This window comes from Macaca fascicularis, chromosome 2 (assembly GCF_037993035.2).
Source record: "Macaca fascicularis isolate 582-1 chromosome 2, T2T-MFA8v1.1".
Lineage (NCBI taxonomy): Eukaryota > Metazoa > Chordata > Mammalia > Primates > Cercopithecidae > Macaca > Macaca fascicularis.
Window position 1 is genome coordinate 113,397,654 of NC_088376.1, and position 18,835 is coordinate 113,416,488.

Below are 18,835 nucleotides of genomic sequence, written 5' to 3' on the forward strand. Positions count from 1 at the left end.
CATCTTGGCTGCGGCCTGGAAGCCCCTTCATCTATTTAGCATCCAAGCCCCCCAACCCCTGGTGGCCAACTCCTCTCTAAAATCTTTGCTGGTTTTTAGCCTTCTCACCTGGGGGGAAAGGCTTTCTCCTCTTAGTTTGCTCCTCTGTGGTATGGGGATACACTAGTACCCACCCCAGAGATTGTGGTGAGGACTCAGCCAGGTGAGTAAAGAGTGAGCAGAGTGTTGGGAGGAGAGAGAGCACTGCGGTGGGAAGGCAGGGACACGTGTTCTGGTGGTAACAGGTTATAATTCTCTCCACATGAGAAGACTGTGAGGGTCACACTGACCAGGGTGAAGATGAATTTGGGCCTAAGCTTGAGCAGATTCACAAAAACGAAGTTTGGCCTATGGCTCCATTTTAAGCAGCTGCGGCCTCAAGCTCCTCTGGGCCAGGAGGGAGCCGTTGCTGCGCTTGTGGTCATGGCTTCTTGGAATAACAGGACTGGGTCCTCCAGCGCTCGGTAGGGACACTGGCCGGGTGCTCACTCATAGCTCTAGGCAGAGGACCTGTCAGGCCCTGGTGGTCTGACCAGACTGCCAGATTCACCTCCCCACTAAACCAGCATCTCTAATCTGTCTTCTTCCCTCCAGGGTCCTGGCTTTCAGGCTCTGGGAGGGTGTTTTGCTTTTTTTTCTCTGAGACAGTCTCGCTCTGTTGCCCAGGCTGGGGTGCGGTGGCACAATCTTGGCTCACTGCAACCTCCGCCTCTTGGGGTCAAGCAATTATCCTGCCTCAGCCTCCCAAGTAGCTGGGATTACACCATGCCTGGCTAATTTTTTTGTATTTTTAGTAGAGACAGGGTTTCACCATGTTGGCCAGGCTGGTCTCGAAAACCTGACCTCAAGTGATCTGCCCGCCTCGGCCTCCCGAAGTGCCAGGATTACAGGCGTGAGCCACCGCACCCAGCCTGTTTGGCTTGTCCTTAAAAGACAGCTTTTTGAGATGATATGAGACAAAGTATGTCAAGGGCCTGGCACCTGTTAACTGGTGGAAGCAAGTATCATGCCCTGTGGTTGCCAGGGACCTGGGCTACCATGGTCTTGACCCCCAGCAGAGCACTAAGTGAGACTCTGAGGTCTTGGCCAACTGTCTTCATAGCTACCCAGTCCTCACCCCCAGGCTGATACAGTGGATGGGAACCATTTGAAGTGAAAATATGAACATTATTTAATAACTGATCTTCTGTAATAAACCATTTGAAAATATTTTACAAGGAATCACACACACGGTATTTTACAAAGTTTCTTTTTTGTCGCTGTTGTTTTTCCGACTTGTCTGTACAAAATAGAACAACATAAAAAGGGCAGAGAAAAGGAAATGGCCCCCTAGTCCCCCAACCCAAGGTGAGGGGCAGCCAGGTCGGGTGGGTAATGAGAAGGATTAGACCCAGCTGGGGGTTAGACAGCTACCTGATGGGGATTGTTTTGTCTGTTTTTCTGTTTTTTAAACTTAAAATATATATTTTTCTGTATATGTTTATTTTTATATTCTCCATTGAGCACCTGACTACACTACAGTTACACGCACGCCCCTGAAGGACACAGCTGGCATCCAGGCCGGGTGCACATGGACACCCACCCTGGCACCGGCAGTGGGCATGGACCATACACACACACTGAGAAAGCGACAAGCAACATGACATTAATTAACGAAGCCATTAATTAATGCATCACCCTCCCCCCTCCTCCCAGTCCATCTGAGCCCCATCACTACATCCCCTTGCCCTCAGTTCCCCACTGGCCCCCAGGCTGGGATGCCTTTGGGGGAAATGACCAGAATGAATGGTGTGAAGAGCTGTGCCCAGGCCCACCTCTGTGTGTGCACAGTGTGTGTGTGTGTGTGTGTGTGTGTGTATGTTCAGCAGGGGAGGGGCAGTTTGGCCTCCTATGAGCAGGGAGCGTCTTTGTGGAAGTGGGAGGGAGATAGGGAGTGGGCACTGGCCTGAGTGTGTAAGGGCCAGATTGGGGGAAGGATGGCCCAGCCAGGAGAGACCAAGTCACCCCTGCTAAGGCAAAGGGTGATGTCTGGTGGGGGTTCCTCTGCCGAAAGGTGCAGGCAGTGGCATGTGGTCCCACTGAGGGCCTGACACTAGTGAGAAATGGTTACAATGCGCACCTGGAGAGGTGAGGGACACTTGGAGGACACTGGTGGTTAGGGGTGGGACAGAGGATTCTTCACCCCCTGCCCCAGCATTTGGCACTGTTTGACATTCAGCTTTAGAGATGGGAGGACCAGCCAAGCTGCAGCTCAGATTAGAGGCAGGTGGTAAGCAGGAGATGGAGTGTGCAGGTGCCAACCCTCCCACCAACCCCTCGCCCTGTGTAAGGCTTTGTAAGCCCCACCCCACCCCATAGTGTGTGTGTTTGTGCGTGTGCCCAGTGGGGTATGTCTGAGTCCAGTTTCCATCCTCAAGGTTCCAGGTGTTTATGGGGTAGTGTCTAAACTGGTATCACTGACTATCCTGACACCCAGTGGGTTTGGGGATGTGGCTGTAGGCCTGAAAGGGGGAGGAGCCCATGGGGGCTGCCCCAGAGCCTCTCTCCTGCTAGGATTTAAGCTGGGAGGCACAGGCTTCAAACTGGCCATCTCACCTTCCTCCACTATTCTCACAGAAACCAAGTTTGGGCTTGGGTGGGGCAGAGAGGCCGGGTCAGGAGTCCAGCTGAGGCAGGGTCCCCCCGCACATGAGCCTCTAGGCAGGGCAGCAGCAGAGGCCTGGTTTTGGCACCAGTGCGTGTGGCCTCCCTGTCCCATCCCACTGGGGGGTAGCCCAGCAAGGAAGAAGGGTCTGGGGACACTTGAACAGTTCAGAGGTGAGACGTGATTTGGGTGCCAAAGACCTGCGGCATCCCGCTTTGGGACTCCCCATCCCAAGGCGCAGACCAGACTCTCAGGGCCTGGCCAGCTCAGGTCCTTCAGTGAGGGAGGGATTAGGCCCTAAGGTGGGGAGTGTAGGGCAGGAGGGTGGGAAAGGCGAAGAGGTCAGGTGGGGTGGGGGGGGCGGGGCGCTCAGAGGCGGCGAGAGGCGTGGACGAGGACTTGAGGCTGCGGCCGGGGCGGCAGGCCCAGGAGGAGCAGCAGCTGCAGGGAGACCAGGACGCCCAGCGACGGCGGGAAGGAGGCCCCGCGGCCACAGTCTGAGGTATCTTCCTGCGGGGAGAGACAAGGAGCTGGTCGGCCTGGGCGCGCGCAAGGCCGAGGGACTTCGGGTCCACCGCCCCCTCTCCTCACCGTCGCGTTGTAGTCGAAGCAGATGTGCGGGCCTCTCCGGTATCGCGGTCTCTGCACTAGCTCACACTGCTCCGGGCCGTCCGCTGGGCATGGGTGGGGAGTCAAGGAGGCGGCGGCGGCAGGGAGAGGGCGCGCGGGGCATAAGGGGAGAGGGCGGCGGGGAGGGCGGGGGCAGGATACAGTGTGTCTCCTTCTGCAGCAGCCGGCCAGCCTCGCACTGGCTGCACAGCGGCTTCTCGGCCACCACGAAGAGAAGGTTGGTGTTGGTCAGTCTCTGCGCGTGAAACAGCCTGCGGGCAGCCCGGAAAGTCGGGCGTCGAGCTTGCCCCGCCACTGACCCGCCCCCGTACTGCGACCCCGCTCCTTCCATCCTCCCGAGCGTCTCGCCCCATTCACAGGCTCCGCCCCTGGCCTCTGGTCCCGCCCCACTGCCGCACCTGGAGCAGTTTCCGCAGTCGATGATGGCGTTGTAGGAGGCGTTTACCGAGCCGAAGTAGTACTGGGTCTGTTTCATGACGCAGCTGCTCTCGCGCGTCTCGGGGCTCCCCTCGGCCTCCGCGGGGTCTGCGAAGGCCCAGAGCGCCTCAGCTCCGCCCACAGACCCGGGCAAGGTCTCCGTCCTCCCTCAGTCGTAGGCCCCACCGTCCCCTTGGAGTCGTCTTTGCTCAGACTGGGGACCCGGACTTGAGGAGGCGCCTCCAAAGCCCTACCTACCTGCTTGGAACCAACTGTGGTAGATGAGGCCGTAGAGAAGCTGCTGGAACAGGGACCTGCAGGGCACGGAGAGGCGAGTGCAGGTGGTCAGCAGAGAACGATGCCGTGCCCTACTTCTCTTCTGAGCCCTACTGACCAGGGAGCATTTCTTTACCCACCTCCCGCTCAGGACTCACCAGGCGGCAGCAGAGGTCCACCAGGCCAGGTTAAGGAAGTCTGCAACGGTGGGCTGCAGTGGAGAGAGGGTCGTGGACTGCCACTGCTGCCCCTCGCCCTAGGTCACCCCCAGCTCTATCAAATATCAGAGGTAGGGGGTCATCTGTGGGCAGGTCTCCCAGTCCCCCCCCATCTCCAGTCCAGGCATCTCTGGGGACTCACCACAAAGACACCCCGGGGTGCAGCACCCAGGTTGCCAGGGGGCTGAGGGGCACAGGCTGCCTGATAGTCATAGGACTCCTTGCGGGTGTAGAAGGAGTTATTGTAGAGTGCCAGCATCAGGTTGGCATCCACCTCACTGAAGAACCTGCCCACCTGAGAATGCCAGGAGAAAGCCATGGTCACAGGGCTGGCAGTGCTACACCCCTAGAAGGCTCAAATCCCTACTCTCTTCTTCCACTCTGTTCCTGATCCTCACCTGGTCCCACTGATGGTTCTGGTTGGACAGCACCAGGAATCCTCCATCATCAATGAGGACACAGAGTAAGTCCTAAGAGGTAGGGAATGGGGAGGAAAATGGACTGGGGCTGGGCCCCAGACCTTCCGCCCCAGACCTTCCACCCCAGGCAGTCCAGTGGTTCAGAGTTGGGGGCATCACTCCCCCAGTCCTGGAAAGGCTGTGAAGTCAGGGTGGGGATGTTGAGACCCACAGGCCAAGGGATGTGCTGGGAGTCGCAGCTGGGACTAGGAAGTCTGAAAGTGGGATAAGCTAGGGTCCAGGGTAGGTTCAGGGCATACACACCTCATTGTTAACCTCGCAGTCCATCTCACAGTGGCTGTTGGGGCCGCACTGCTAGGCAGAGAGTGAGGACCGTAAGCCACCCACCAGTTTTCCTCCCTCCCATCACCTGTCATACATCCTGTTCCCCAGGCCATCTGCAGCTGCCCCTGCCTCCGTGTAGGTGTTGGAGCCAGAGCGGAGGGTTGGTAGGAGTTCCAGGGGACTCCAGGAAGGGCACTGCTGGGTTACTGCTCCCGCCCCTGCCCAAATACCTGCTGAGGCTGGTCTTGGTGGGTACGGTTGCTGGCTAGCACCTTGAACTTCTCAGCCCAAGCTTCTAGGTCCAGCTTGACGCCCACCACTTTGGGGGAGAGCAAGGGACCATCAGTGCTACCTGCCCAGGCAGTACCCTGTCCATTGCCTGTTTCCCCGCCTCTGTCCCAAGCATTCACCTGCTGGCCTCAGTGTGCGCCTCCCTAGGCTGAGCTCCACAGCTGTGCTGACGAGGATGCCCACGGTGTCATTCTCCAGCTCCAGAGGCCTCAACAGGGCTGGGGGTTGGGTGGGGAAGTCAGGAGTGGGGTCTGGCAGCCACACTGACCACTCTATGCTGGGCCCTACAAACCCAGGAGTCCAATCCAGGGATGACTCCAGCCCAAGCACCCAGCACTCAGGACAGTGTTTGGCACAGTCTATCCCTCTCCTCACGTCTGCCCTGCCCTCAGGCAGCCTTGTGTTGCAGAGGGGCCTCAGAGAGCAGAGCCCAGTTCTCTGAGCAGATAGGGAAGCTGAGGCTCCCTGCCTGCTACTGGGCACACTGGGGGGACACTCACCATCCTGGTGTGGGGGCTTGAAGACATAACCGTGGTTATCCAGGCTGCGGCGGTAGAAGCTGGCATTGAAGGGCTCAGGGTTCTCTGTCCAGTCCTCAGCTGCCCTGGAGCACCCAAGAGGCAGATTGGTAGGTAAGGGGTCGCTTGTCGGGGACCACAGGTGCAAGGAGGCCTCCACACCAGGACCTGTGTGGTCTCCACAGGTGCAAGGAGGCCTCTGGGTAGAACAGATGCAGGTTCCCTGGCAGGGGCAGGGTTTGGGTAGTGGGATAGGTCACTTACTTGTTGGGGAAGACTCGGGTGATGCCACCGTCTGTGGCAGCGAACACGGCCAGTAGGCTGTACCTGGGGGTGGCAGGAGGGTGGGGTCACAGGCCTGCCTTCTGCTGGGCAGGGCCAGGGCCTCCGGGCCCATCCCAGCCTTCTGCCCCCACAGGCTGGGTGATGCCTACGTGTTGAGATCCTGGTCCCTCCACACACGCTCTACCAGCTGCTGCGTGATGCCCGTGTCCAAGATCAGGTTGTGCAGAAGAAAGTTGTTGCCTGGAACAGGAGGGGAGGGCTGGGGGTGGGGGTGTCTTCTTGCAGCTCCCTGTCCACTCTCGCCCCCACCCTCAAGGCTCCACCAGGAGCCTCCTCCATGACCTGGCCCAGGCCCAGCCCTTAGCTTGTGCCTGCTTATTTCCACACCTCCCCGGCCTCTGGGTTCCTCTGGGCTGGCCCCATGCTGCCTGGGCACTGCCCAGAGCCACCTGCTCTGCCAGACACTCACACTGCTTGGAGTCTGGAGTCACTTTCTCCATGAGCTCAATAAAGTTTTTCAGGAACTCGGTGTTGTTGTCTGAAGCATTCAGGTCCTTGCAGTACTCTCTAGGGGTGGGGAGGGGCAAGAAGAGTGGGCTTACGGGGCTGGACAGGGCAATGGGGTCAAGGCTTCCCAACAGGCCCACCTGGCCATTCACTGAGAAGCCCAGGCCTCAGGGAGGGGCACGTGGGTTCTTCCTGGCTGCAGCTGCTACATGCCTGACAGGCTGCTGGGATCTGAGATGGGGCAGAGCTGACACAAGAATGAGGGTCGGCTGGGCGCGGTGGCTCAAGTCTGTAATCCCACCACTTTGGGAGGCCAAGACGGGTGGATCATGAGGTCAGGAGATTGAGACCAGCCTGGCTAACACGGTGAAACCTTGTCTCTACTAAAAAAATACAAAAAACTAGCGGGGCGAGGTGGCGGGCGCCTGTAGTCCCAGCTACTCAGGAGGCTGAGGCAGGAGAATGGCGTGAACCTGGGAGGCGGAGCTTGCAGTGAGCCGAGATCCGGCCACTGCACTCCAGTCTGGGCGACAGAGCAAGACTCCGTCTCAAAAAAAAAAAAAAAAAAATGAGGGTCTACTTCCTCCATTCAGGCAGCTTCTTTCTCCTGGGCATGGCTCTACAGAGCCTCCCATCTCTCTGGTGTAGCTGGACCCAGATAGTGCACCTGGGAAGCCCCAGGAAATGCCTGGCGGCCAGCTCATCCACCTGTATGCCCTAGAGCATTCCCATGGGCACCAGGTGGGACCCGGGTACAAACACTGGCTTTTTGTCAGCCTAAGACCCCACCCTGCCTCTTCCTGGCTATGTGCCTTTAGGTAACTCACTCATGCTCTCTGATACTCGCTTTTTTCATCATAGCACAGAGGGTGTCAGGAAGTCAGTGGGAACATGTGGGTCCTTGGACTGGCTGTTCCCTCTGCCTGGAATGCCCCTCCCCTCAAGACCCTCACTGCGTTCAGGCTCTGGGTCCAGAGAACATGGGGCTGTGGGGCGTGAGGGGGGTCTGCTTGGGCTTGCTGCCTAGGAAGTCTTGGGAGCAGTCCTTCTACTCTGATAGGTGGAGCTCTCTCTCTTGCCCGACCCCTCATTCATACCTCTGCCACCAGGGACCACTTCATTGTCCTATATGGCACTAACTGTGGGGTTTTTGAACATGTGCCACTTTCCCAGGCTGTGGTAGGGCTCGTGGCTTGGTAAGGGCATGTGGAACTGGGTCTCAGGCCCCACTCACTCCTTGGCCCCCAGGGCCTTTGTGCAGTGTACAGCCTGCACCTCTATGCCTAGAGGCCACACTGGACACACCCAGGGTGACACCCACACGACTGTGCTTGAGATACACCAAGTCACTTGCAGACTCTCCTGTACACACAGTATGCACATTCACATTTGTGGGGTACTTCATTCACTCACCCTCCACATATTTATTGAGCTCTCCCGAGCCACAGACACAGAAATGGCAAAAACAAATAGGGTCCCTGCCCTCAAGAGAGCTTTCTCGGGGGTCACGTGGGCCACACAGGCTTTTTCACACCTTCCCACATTCACTGACGCACAGAGCCACCCCCACATTTATGCTCAGACTCTTACATACGTACATGGTGACTCACAAATACATCTACAAAGAATCACAGAAAAACTGGGTGCATGCACATACGTGCACACACAAAGGTGAGGCATGTCCAGAGCCCCCGTGTGCTGCCTTCCAGTGACCCTGGGGTCTCTATCAGCTGCATCCACCCACCTGCCCTCATCCCAAGCCTGAGTCATGGAAGGGCTTCAGCACCCAGGGGACCCGGCCTCCCCAGATGTGGGCCAAAGGCAGAGGGTGTGTGCATGAGAACGTGTATGTACACATTGAGCATGCACTCCTGGATGGTCCAGGCCTGGGCCTGCTCTGGGCCCCGACTCCTCATCTGCTGGAGCAGCTCCTTAAAGCCCCTGCCCTCCTCCCCCCATCCCCCAAGTGAAGTACCACTTCTAGACCTGGCACTGCCGACAGGGGCTCTGGCTGACTCAGCCCCCAGACCCACATGAACACCGACTGACACAGGACAACGATGGGGTGTGGGGTTGGGGGGATGGGCAGGACACCACAAACCAGAGCAGCAGTTGCCTGGCAAGGGGTGGGCATGCCACAGACAGCCACCCCGGGGCGGGAAGGGCTCCTGCCTGGTTGCCTGGGAGGGCAGAGAAAGTCAGCAGATGAGTCTGGAGACTTCCTGCCCCGGCCTGGTGGGAGCTAGGGCCGTGAGGCCGCCGGCCACTGCTGCCTGGTGCGGTACATGGCCTGGGTATGCACACAGCCGTGCATACCGGGCAATGTATGGGGGCCGGGGGATGACACTGCACAGAATACAGTCACACAGAGCTCCAGGCAGCAGTGCAGGGGGTGGGGCCGGGGCGCTCAGGGTAGGGGAGGACACCTCAGCAAGGCCACACGCAAGCTACCTGGGAGCAATGAAAACATGTCCTTCAGACTCAAAGCTGCTGGGGAGCAGGAACTCAAAATCTGCAACAGAAACGGGGGGTTATCCGGCGGGGGCTGGGGAGGTGGGAGGCCAGGGGGCTCAGAGCTGACGGGGCTGGAAGGACAGGGGAGAGGGGGGCTGGAGGGAGGGGGAGACACCAGCAAAGAGGAAACCCGCCATTTCCATGTCCAGGAGCCAAAGAGAAGGGACGGGCAGGGAGGGTAGAGGGCCTGTGGAGACTACAGCATCGCAGGAGGAGGGCAGTTATAGCCAATATGTTGCCCGGGCCTGGTCCTCTGTTGGCAGTGAGTCCCTTGGCGTGGCTGTATATGCTTCCATACGGCTGTATAGCACATATACACGGACACACACACACACATATATATACACACACTGCTATATATATGCATGGTCTGGGGGAGGCGCCAGTCTCGCTCTTATCACATCCATAATGGAAAAAACCGCATGCTGAGCTTCCTTCGCCTCCAAAGAGACTTTGAGGAAGGGAATTGGCTTTTGGCTGCGGATTTTTATCTCTCTTTCTTTGCTGCAGCTGTTTGCGTTTTGGTAGGTCTTGCTTTTGTTCTGTGTCAGGCATCAACATGGCCAAACCGAGGGGGTTTCTCACGGGCACAAACAGTCCAACCAGAGACGGGCGGGGACAGCTGAGGGTATGCTGCAGTGCATTGTGGGGGGGCTGGTGGTCCTCCCTGGGCCAGGAGGTGAAGGGAGACCCTCAAAGTGCCAGGGACTGTTCCCACAGTGTGGGAAGAAAGTCTGGGGCGCTGGAAGGAGTGCTGCTGGAACCTGTGTACCTGCTTCCCTTGGCTGAGGGCGTGGAGATGGGCTGGGTCTCCATCCTTACTAAAACTTGTCTGGGCTCCAGGCAGCCATGGGGGATGCTAGGGCTCCAGAGAGGGCACAGGGCTGCTGTTGAGGCATCCCCAATTGGGCCTGTGCCCTGGGCTTATGAGCTGTGCATGTGTGTGTGAGTGAGCATGCATGCACTGAGTGTGTGTGTGTGTGCCCGAGTGTGACTATCTCTGTATGGGTTTGAGAGTGAACCTAAGGATGTGGCCGCTGGGGCTCCTCTATGGCCTTTCCCTGCCCAGCTGGACTGGCCACCTTGCTGGTCTGCACCTGGGAGGGGTCCCTCTGCTCTTGGCCTCACTGTGGGTGGTCCACCTTCTTAGCCTGTCTCCACTTCTGAGCTCTTTTGCTCCCAGGGCTTTATTTGTATAGAAGAGGGATTGTCCCTGCTCCCAAATACTCCCACAATGCACTGCAAGATTCTGGGGAGGGGGCACTTGGGGTGCTTGGAGGGGCTGGGCAGTCACTGGTTGGACTGTTCCTTCTGATAGGACTGTGAGGCAGGGTCTGGACACAAGCCAATGGGGAAGGGGTTGGGGGAAGAGGAGGAGGAGGAAAAAGAAAAAGGAGGGCGAAGGAGCAGGGAAGGAGACTATGCTATGTTGTCATTGTTACCAGGGCCCTGCATTTCTGGGGTCACTGGGTGGGATGTGGTAGGGTGGGGAGAAAAAGACAACTCAAGTCAGTGGGAGTAGGGCACATCCCCCACCCCCGCCCAGGCCATCGGAGGTGGCTCTGGCCCCTTTATCCCCTTTGCCCCTGGGCTTCTTGGGTGCCCCTGCTTCCAGGTCATGGGGACATCCCCTTGCCCCATCTCCATGCCCCATCTGCCCACGGGTTCCCTGGGAGAGGTGGTTCTCTGAGACCTTTGTAATGCTGTCCTCTCTCACTCCCCTTACTCTCTGCCAGGGTCTAGGGGTTCACTACTGTTCACTACCCACCCTTCTAGAAGTCTCCTTGGCTTAGGCACCCCAGCGTGCCAGAACCTTTCCTTTCATACCCAGCCTGATTTCCTCCAAACACCTTTGCTGGCTCTTAGAGTCTAGACAGATCCCATTCCATCCCTGTCCAGGCCCCTGGTCCCCAAAGCTGGCTTTATTTCCCCAGGGAAACAGCTTTTCCATACTGCCGAGCCACTCCAGGGCTTAGCAAAGCCTCTGGGAGCAGCGGGCTGGTGGGACACGGGGACGTCAGCACCTATGTCAGTGCCCAGGAGGCACAGGTCAGCCCTGCTCTTCAGTGGCCTAGGTGCCTGCCCTATGCTGCCCTTTGGCCCCAGCATCGGGGCGTGAGGCTTCCGAGCCTTCTGCCTCCCTTCTTGGAGGACTGCCAGCTTCTGGAGCTACTGCCAGAGGAGGGAGAGCTTCCTCAGAGTAGGCCTTGTGGGCTGGCCCTTTCCCACAGCTTCACATGAGCCCCACTAGGGGCTGATCTACCCCTGCATCTCAGGCCTCCTGCCCTGCTGAGTGGGAGGTGGTGGAGAAGCATCCAGGCTGTCCCTACTGTTGAGTTGTCTTGGAGGGACAGAGAAGGTAGGGGAGGCAGGGGCCTTCCCAGAGAGAGTGAGGGGTCCAAGGAAAGGGTGGGCCCTGAGAACACGCTGGAGAACACCCTGCAGGCAGGGCCAGAGGCACAGGCCACTGGCTCTCACAGGGGCTAAGGAATCAGAGGAAAGGCAAGAACTAGAGGAGCCAGGGGGATGCTGGGAGGGGGCCCTGGAGAGCAGGGGTTTGGCTGGTCCTGGGCAGGGAGGGGGGCAAGCAGGGGCGTGAGGGTGGGAGGGGTGGGGAGAGGAGGGTGCACTGGTTCTGAATATACTTGCCCTTCAGTTTGCTGATTGGCACTGGGACAGTCCACCAAGAGAGAAAGCGAGGAAAACAAAAACAACACAAACACAAAAACAAACGAAAAGGGGGAGGGAAAGGGGAGGGGCACAAACAATATTTTATTCAATGGCTGTTTGAATGAAAATATTGTGTCTCATCATCATACCGAAAGGAAACTTCTTGCAAAAAACGACATGAGAGAGAAAGAGAGAGCGAGAAAACTCAAAGGAGATGAGCCCCCAGTCGGCCAGGCAGGTGGGGGGCGCGCGGTGGGGCCGGAGCCCCAGCCTCCCTCCCAGTGGCCTCGGGCATGGTGGGCAGGCAGGGCCACAGGCTCTAGAGACTCTCTCAGGAGAGGCCCAGGATGAGCAGGGCATGCAGGGGTGAGCCACAGGCAGAGGACTGGGAGAGGCAGGGGAGGAAGGAGGGGGGCCAGGGAGAAAGCGGGGAGGGGGAGAGAGGAAGGGGGATGGGGAATGAAGGAGGGAGGAAAGAAGGTGAGGAGGGAGCCAGGAGGCAGAGCAGAGGGAGTGTGGGGAGTGGAACTGAGGGAGAGAAGGTGCTGGGGTGGGGAGAGCGGGAGGGAGGGAGAGTAGGGGAGAGAGAGAGAGGAGGTAAGCAGGAGAAAAAGGGAGATAGAGGAGATGCAGGGAGAAGAGAAGGAGGGAGACAGGGAAGAAGAGAGGACAGCACATAAGGGAGGGAGGTTGGATGCAGAGGGGAGAGAGGTAGGAGGTGAGAGGAGGAGGATGAGAGGGTAAGTGGGAACTGGGTGAGGATAGATGAGGAAAGAATGGAGAGGAGGGGGCAGAGAGAGAGAGAGAGGGACCATGGGAAGGGGGCACCATAGAGGGAGAGAGCTGAACAGGAAGAGGAAGAGGGGAGGGGAGGGAGAAAGAGGGGAGAGAAGGGGAAAAGGGGGGAGGGGGGAGGATGGGAAGGATGGGAGGGAGAGGAGGGGAAAGAGGGGGAGGAGAAGGGGAGGAAAGGAGGGGGAGGAGGGGAGGGGGGAGGTAAGGGGAAGAAGGAAGGAATTGAGGGGAGGGGGAGGAGGTGAAGGGAAGGGAGAGGAGGTGGGGGTAGGAAAAAGGAGGGGGAAGGTAAGGGGAGGGGAAAGGTAAGGGGAGGGGGAAGGTGGGGGGAGGAAAGAGGAGGGGGAAGGTAAGGGGAGGGGGAAGGTAAGGGGAGGGGGAAGGTGGGGGGAGGGGGGGTGGTGAGGATGGAGTAAGGGGAGGGGAGGGGAAAAAGGGGAAGGGAAGGGGAGGGGAAAGGGGAGGGGAAAGGGGGAAGGTAAGGGGAGGGGGTGTCTTCCAAGAATGCAGCCCCCAGGAGTGTGTGGGGCAGGCAGGCTAAGAAGGGAAGACACGGAGTAGGAGAAACCAAAAACAGCAACCTCAACAGAAACCATGAAAGAATGGCCTGGAACCGAATCTAAGAAAAGGCAAGCATGCAGATTTCCACAGACTTTCAAGGTGCCCCAGCCTGCGGGCACCTGAGGGTGGGCAGACTGGGCAGGAGGGACTGCCTCGCCGGCAACTGGCGCTGGCTGTGCTGCCTGGGGCCGGCCGGGGTGTGGGGCAGAGGCAGGGTGCAGGGTGCAGGCAGGGGCCGGGCCACTTACACTTGACCTGCAGGATCTGGTCACTGAGATTGGCTTGGAGGTAGAAGGTGCTGTAGGGTGGGAGCACCAGCCCCAGGCTGAGGGGGGAGAAGCGCGGGTCATGGCTGGGGGAGGCGGGCCACACTGGCACCCCCTCTCCATGGCCTTGGAGTTGGGCAGAGGTCCCAGCTGTGGCATCCCCTCCTCCCACCACCAGGGGCTCCTCTCCCTGCTTAGCTGCGGGAGGTTCATGGTCTAGGGGCTGGCACCCTGGAGGCTCTCCACTTCTCAAACTCTCCTGGAGGCCACCAGGCAACCAGCCCCAAAGCAAATCCGCACACCATCTCCCCTCCCAGCAGCCTCTCACAACAGCCCCCTGCCCAGCCAGCCTCCCTCTGACCCACAAGGGGCAGATGCTGCCGTGAGCTGGCTGCAGTGCCAGTGCTGCTGTGGGAGTGGGGTCACCAGCCCCCAGATACTCAAAGCCAGTGGAAAGCAGGGCTGGTGCAGATATGGCGGGGGGTGAGGGGTGGCAGTTGTGGGCTGGCATGGGCTGTAAGGATGCCCGGCATTTTGGGATGGACTAGCTGTGTGGGGCACGCAGAGGTCAGCCTGCACCGACCCAGCCTGACACACAAGGGACCCGCTCCGCCCTGAGGCTCTGAGGCAAGCTGAGAGCAGGCAGTGAACGTGCCAAAGGCAGTATCCTGGGTGCAGATGGCCGTAGTGATGAGGAGACTTTGGATGACCGTCCTGTGCTCTCAGACCTGCTGCTTGTTCCTTAAAGGCCAGGGAGTCTCTTGGCAGACTAAGCATCCCAGGGTGAGTAGTGAGCAGCCCTGGCCACTGGTCTCCCGCTGGGATGGTGGTCACAGTGGGAGAGGGAGGGGGCAGCTGGGCTCAGATTCTGGGGCCGCCCCACCCTCTCTGCCTGCCCAGCCCTGGCCTCACTTACCTGTAGTTAGTGCTCCTTATGGGCACCCAGGTGTAGTTCCGTGTCACCTCATCTATGTACCTCTGGGAGAGGAGGCTGGGTCAGGTACTCGGGCTAGCAGGCAGGGGGCAGTGGGGTAGGAGGGTGCCCACCCTGACTCCCTGGTCCCCAACCCTGCCTCCTTACCTCATCCAGGGACTTGACCAACGTTCTGATCTGCTTGTGGCCCTTGTTGCCATCAATCATGCTCCGACGGATCTGGAAGGGCCAGAGATGTGAGGGGCAGGGCCCCTACACTCCTGTGCTCTGTCCCCCACCCCTTTTCTCCTCCTCTCCTTACCTCTTCCTTGTTCTCATCCTCCAGCTCCGCATCTAGGAAGTCCAGAGTCACAGGCTCCCGGAAGTTGGTGGTCTGTTGGAGGCAGGGCGGGGAGTCAGAAGTCCCCATTGTAGAAGGTTTGCCCACCCTCCAGGTCACCCATCTGGCTCACCTGGGGCTTGAGATTGGGGTGCAGCAACACGTAGCCGTTCAGGTCAATGGCAAACACGTAGCCGTTGGCTCCAAGCTGGAGGCACAGATTGGGGGCTCAGGGTCTGGAGGGATGGGCTGGGGTTCCCTGGGCTCCAGAGTTCTTCCCTATTTGGTCTTCCAGCGCACTGAGAGATGCTGTTTGCCTGCCTTGGGCTAAGGGCCCCCCATGCCATGTGGCCCTAAGTCTGTCTCTTCAGCCAGGCCTGCAGGCGGGTTGCCCCTTGTGCACCAGCCCTTGCCAAGGCTAACTGGCATGTGGGCTGCTGCTCTGCAGTCCTCATCCTCTTCCCCTGATTCTTATGAGCTGTCAGTCAGCCTGACCTCTCTGCCTCCACTGGTCCCACAGGGCTGCTGCTTCTGTACCCCTGTGGCCGTCCTCTAGCCACTACTGCCCCTGATTTGTGCCTCGTCCTTGTTCCCATGTCAAGAGAGAGCAGCACGATGAGTGCACCCTTGGGAATCCTACCTGGGGCTTCCCTTCCGGGTGGAAGGGAAGTAGGAGTGAGACCAGGACCTAGCCCTTACCTCCCCTAGTCAGTTTCTTACTGTACCTGGAGGCCAACTGCCACAGCCCCTGCCCGCTCAGGACCAAGCAGGGGCTTTAGGGGGCTCAGGCTTAATGATGCTGTTGTACATACCACACCTCTCCCCATTCCACAGGCGAAGACGCAGACTCCCTGACCGCAGGCGCTGGGCCAGCCACATTGCCATCTTGCCCCTACCCTGGTTTATGATTGTTTTTCACCTTTGGGCCCTTGGCCAGAGAATTCCCTCTGCCTCCAATGTATGCCATCCCCTCCTTTCCTTTCTGCCCGGGACACTCCTACCTATGTGCATGCGCCAAGTCTGGCCTGCTGCCCATTACTATATGGCCATGAGCTAAGAATGGTTTTGTTTTTAAATGGTTAGAAAAAACATCAAAGGAAAAATTCTATTTTGTGACATGTGAAAATTATCTGAAATTCAAATATCAGTATCCACAAATAAAATTATATTGGAACATAGCCATGCCCATTTGTTTATGTTTTGTCTGTGGCTGCTTTTACAATACAACAGTGCAACCAAATAAGAGATGGGTATTTAAGTCTGCAAAGCCTAAAATATTCAGTCTGGCCCTTTACAGGAAGTTTGCCAACCCAAGGTCACCTTGCTCTAGACCCAAGGTCACCTCCTGGGGAAGCCTTCCCTGACCCCCTGAACTCAGAGGTCTCCGTGGAGGCGCTGTAATACCCATCAGTCTTCTCTGCTGAGCCTGCCTGCGTCCACATGGGAGGCAGGGTAGCCGGATGGGCGGGTGGATGCTCACCGTGTAGTTGGGGGTCAGCCTCTTGATGTCATTCAGAGCCACATCAATGCCCATCACGCCCAAGATCAGCTGGTTCTGGGAGCAGAAGCATGGGGGGCTCTGCAATGCGCTCAATTCCATGGGGAACCACCCTCCACAAGGCCTCAAGCTGCTCTCACAGGCAGTGTGAAGGCCTGCCCTGCCCCTCCTCCACCCCCAGACCTGCTGTGGGCGTGCCCATCCCTCTCCAGGCACACCCATAGCCCCGACCCTCCCCTTTCCTCACCTTCTTTTCCCCAGGGCCATCCTGTGTCAGATTGAAAACAGGGAGGGTCCCTGTTACCACCAACCCTAGTCCCTAAAGGGAGAGGAAGATGATGAAGTCACCTGTGGCCAGCACTGACCCCACCCTGAGTGTTCAGAGCAGGGGCTCAAGTGCAGGCCACCTCTTTCTCCTGTGCTTGGTTCACCCCCTAAGGGGGCCCTCCAGGGTCTTGACCTGTGGGCACATCCCTGGGGGAAGGGTGCCAGCCCCATCCCTTCCTTGCCCAGAGGCCTTACCAGTGCATCCTCATACACGTTGGTCCACTGCACCTGCTTGGCCTCCTTGCCTGCCAGCACCATGGGCCTGCCCAACACATCTAGATACTCCTGGGGAGGGGGCAGTGGTGGGGGTCATGAATGCCTTTCCCAGGCACTGCCTGTTCTGTCTCCCCAGGCATTGGGACTGTGCCCCAGCCACCGTGAGGGGGCGCCCTTGGTCCACAGCAGCCCATGGCACACAGCGTCCCTGCAGGGAAGCCAAGGACTGGGAGGAGGGGCCTCCCCCAGTCTTACCTGTGTGTTGATGCGGATGGCTCCGATGGAAGGGATCTCAAAATAGTAGCCTGTGAAGGAAGAAGAGGCAGAGGTGGGCCTGGCTGGCATTGCAGGACCCATGTGCAGAGGGCCCTGCCCCTGGGGTGTGTCTGCAGCCCTGCCTCGCCTCTTGGGCTCCTCTCTCTTTGGAGTCCTCTCCCTCTAGTGCTCCTGGCCTCTGCCCTGCCAAGGGCGGTGCTATGGAGAGGGAGTGAGTGCAGCAGTATCAGGAAGCACAGCAGGGGGCAGAGATGAGGAGGGAGGAGCCTGAGGTCTGAGGTCCCTCATTCTAGGGTGCAATGCTATTCAAAGTCCACCCAGCAGCCAGGCCCAAGTGCACAGAGAGATGGACGGACCAGCAAACAGATGCAGGAGTAGACAAGCTGGGGGACGGTTGGACAATGGACAGATGGACAAAAAGAGGCTCAGTCAGGTGGACACGTTAGCCTCCAGATAGAGTGAGGGACAGCCTCGTGGATGGGAGGAGGCCCTGTCTCGCAGCAGGTGAACACACAGCTGGACATATGGATGGACAGTTGAACAACATACGCAATCGACAAAAAGAAATGGCAGGCAGGCCCCTGACAGTGATGCACAGGGGAGGTACCTTTGTTAGCGCAGGCCATCCACTGCAGCGGTGTGACGTCGTAGTTATGCTGCCCCACGGAGAAAGTAAACACGCGCACCTGTGGGGGGTTTGAGGTTACTGCTGAGGCCACCAGGGGACAGCCCTCCCCTGTACTGGGCCAAGGTCAGGGTAGCCCCTGCCTCAGCTGAGCCTCACCGTCCGGTTTGGCCAATTGTACTTCTCAAAGACATCCTGCACGCGATCCTCGCCACCATCCGTGAACATCATGATCATCTTGTTGCAGTTGGCCCGAGTGATGTTGGACTGAGGGGAGTGAGGCGAAGGCAGGCAGCTCTCAGCCCCAGCTCTCAGCCCCAGCTCTCAGCCCTCCCTGGTCCAGGGGCAGGGCCTCCCTCCTGCAGTGAGCCTGGATCTCTGGCCCTCCTCCCCCATAGCATATGGTGCTATCTGTCCAAGCTGCCTGTTTGGTGCTAATGAGGCCATCCATCTTGATTTCCTGGGTGTCACCAAGCCTGGACCCTCTCCTCCCCCAGCCGCCCACTTGCCCACCCACAGGGCTCACGTTCTGCAGCTGGTCAAAGGCATACTCAAAGCCGGCCTTGTAGCCTGTGGTGCCCTTGGCCACCATGCCCTGCACAGCTTCCTTGAACACCTTCTTGTTGCGCACATTGGCCTGCACCAGGTGTGTGAAGCATGACACAGGCTGCGCCTTCTCGTTGAACTGCAGGAACAGCAGGGTGGTGACTGGCCTCAGGCTGGCCAGGGCAGGCAGCTATTGCATGGGGCTGGTGGTGGTCACAGGAGCAGGGCAGGTGGGGTGACCCATTTTGCCCTGTCTGCCACCTTGGCACTCACCGAGGCCACATTCACATAGTCGTCATCAGACAGCGTGTCCAGCATCTCGCAGACAGATGTCTTCATCAGCTTCAGGGTCAGGCCACTCACACTGCCACTCCTGGAGAGGTCAGGCAGGGGCCGTGGAGGAGCCAGGGGAACCTCAAGTGTTCTCCTGCCCATCCCCCATGATGTTCAGGGCAGCAGAGTCTAGCCCGTTGCCCGCCCCTGCCCCAGCCCCACTTGCCAGCACTGCTCACTCACACATCAACGATGATGACCATGTCCTTGGGCGATGAGGCCCCCTGGATATACCTGCCCAGGAGATGCCTCTGTTAGGGTAAGACCCACTGGGACCATGTGGGTCCTTCCTTCCGTCACACACATATTGACTCAATACATTTCTCCTGAGCATGCACTGTGTGGGCCAGGCAGGGTTCTAGGCACTGATGACACCACATTTAATGA

General features: G+C 58.6%; 1 protein-coding gene and 1 long non-coding RNA gene across 11 annotated transcripts in view; one reads left to right on the forward strand and one right to left on the reverse strand.

Annotated features, from left to right (window-relative positions):
* Positions 1–1,185: 1,185 nt before the first annotated feature.
* Positions 1,186–18,835, reverse strand: part of CACNA2D2 (calcium voltage-gated channel auxiliary subunit alpha2delta 2) — a 140,233-nt gene continuing 122,583 nt past the window's right edge. For 3 of the 10 annotated variants that reach the window (XM_065540625.1, XM_045386202.2, XM_065540627.2), the window contains 31 exons: positions 18,632–18,682; positions 18,389–18,488; positions 18,096–18,254; positions 17,729–17,836; positions 17,552–17,630; positions 16,924–16,973; positions 16,648–16,737; positions 16,373–16,444; positions 16,108–16,182; positions 14,761–14,835; positions 14,610–14,681; positions 14,456–14,527; positions 14,291–14,352; positions 13,357–13,433; positions 11,732–11,752; positions 9,020–9,080; positions 6,531–6,628; positions 6,211–6,301; positions 6,041–6,103; positions 5,759–5,862; positions 5,378–5,476; positions 5,198–5,286; positions 4,947–4,997; positions 4,623–4,694; positions 4,367–4,519; positions 4,165–4,217; positions 3,989–4,044; positions 3,712–3,838; positions 3,455–3,564; positions 3,275–3,357; positions 1,186–3,193 (listed from right to left, as the gene is read on the reverse strand). In XM_065540625.1, coding sequence (XP_065396697.1) covers positions 3,053–3,193; positions 3,275–3,357; positions 3,455–3,564; positions 3,712–3,838; positions 3,989–4,044; positions 4,165–4,217; positions 4,367–4,519; positions 4,623–4,694; positions 4,947–4,997; positions 5,198–5,286; positions 5,378–5,476; positions 5,759–5,862; positions 6,041–6,103; positions 6,211–6,301; positions 6,531–6,628; positions 9,020–9,080; positions 11,732–11,752; positions 13,357–13,433; positions 14,291–14,352; positions 14,456–14,527; positions 14,610–14,681; positions 14,761–14,835; positions 16,108–16,182; positions 16,373–16,444; positions 16,648–16,737; positions 16,924–16,973; positions 17,552–17,630; positions 17,729–17,836; positions 18,096–18,254; positions 18,389–18,488; positions 18,632–18,682 — 2,614 coding nt within the window. In that variant the 3' untranslated portion in view covers positions 1,186–3,052. The remainder of the gene's footprint in view (positions 3,194–3,274; positions 3,358–3,454; positions 3,565–3,711; positions 3,839–3,988; positions 4,045–4,164; positions 4,218–4,366; positions 4,520–4,622; positions 4,695–4,946; positions 4,998–5,197; positions 5,287–5,377; positions 5,477–5,758; positions 5,863–6,040; positions 6,104–6,210; positions 6,302–6,530; positions 6,629–9,019; positions 9,081–11,731; positions 11,753–13,356; positions 13,434–14,290; positions 14,353–14,455; positions 14,528–14,609; positions 14,682–14,760; positions 14,836–16,107; positions 16,183–16,372; positions 16,445–16,647; positions 16,738–16,923; positions 16,974–17,551; positions 17,631–17,728; positions 17,837–18,095; positions 18,255–18,388; positions 18,489–18,631; positions 18,683–18,835) is intronic. The other 7 variants (XM_045386206.2, XM_065540622.1, XM_015445947.3 and 4 more) reach the window with 4 other exon arrangements.
* LOC102115073 (uncharacterized) lies at positions 3,055–6,590 on the forward strand. Its single transcript, XR_274660.4, has 5 exons — positions 3,055–3,185; positions 3,474–4,295; positions 4,653–4,687; positions 5,802–5,886; positions 6,195–6,590. It is a non-coding gene; the product is annotated as an uncharacterized lncRNA (long non-coding RNA).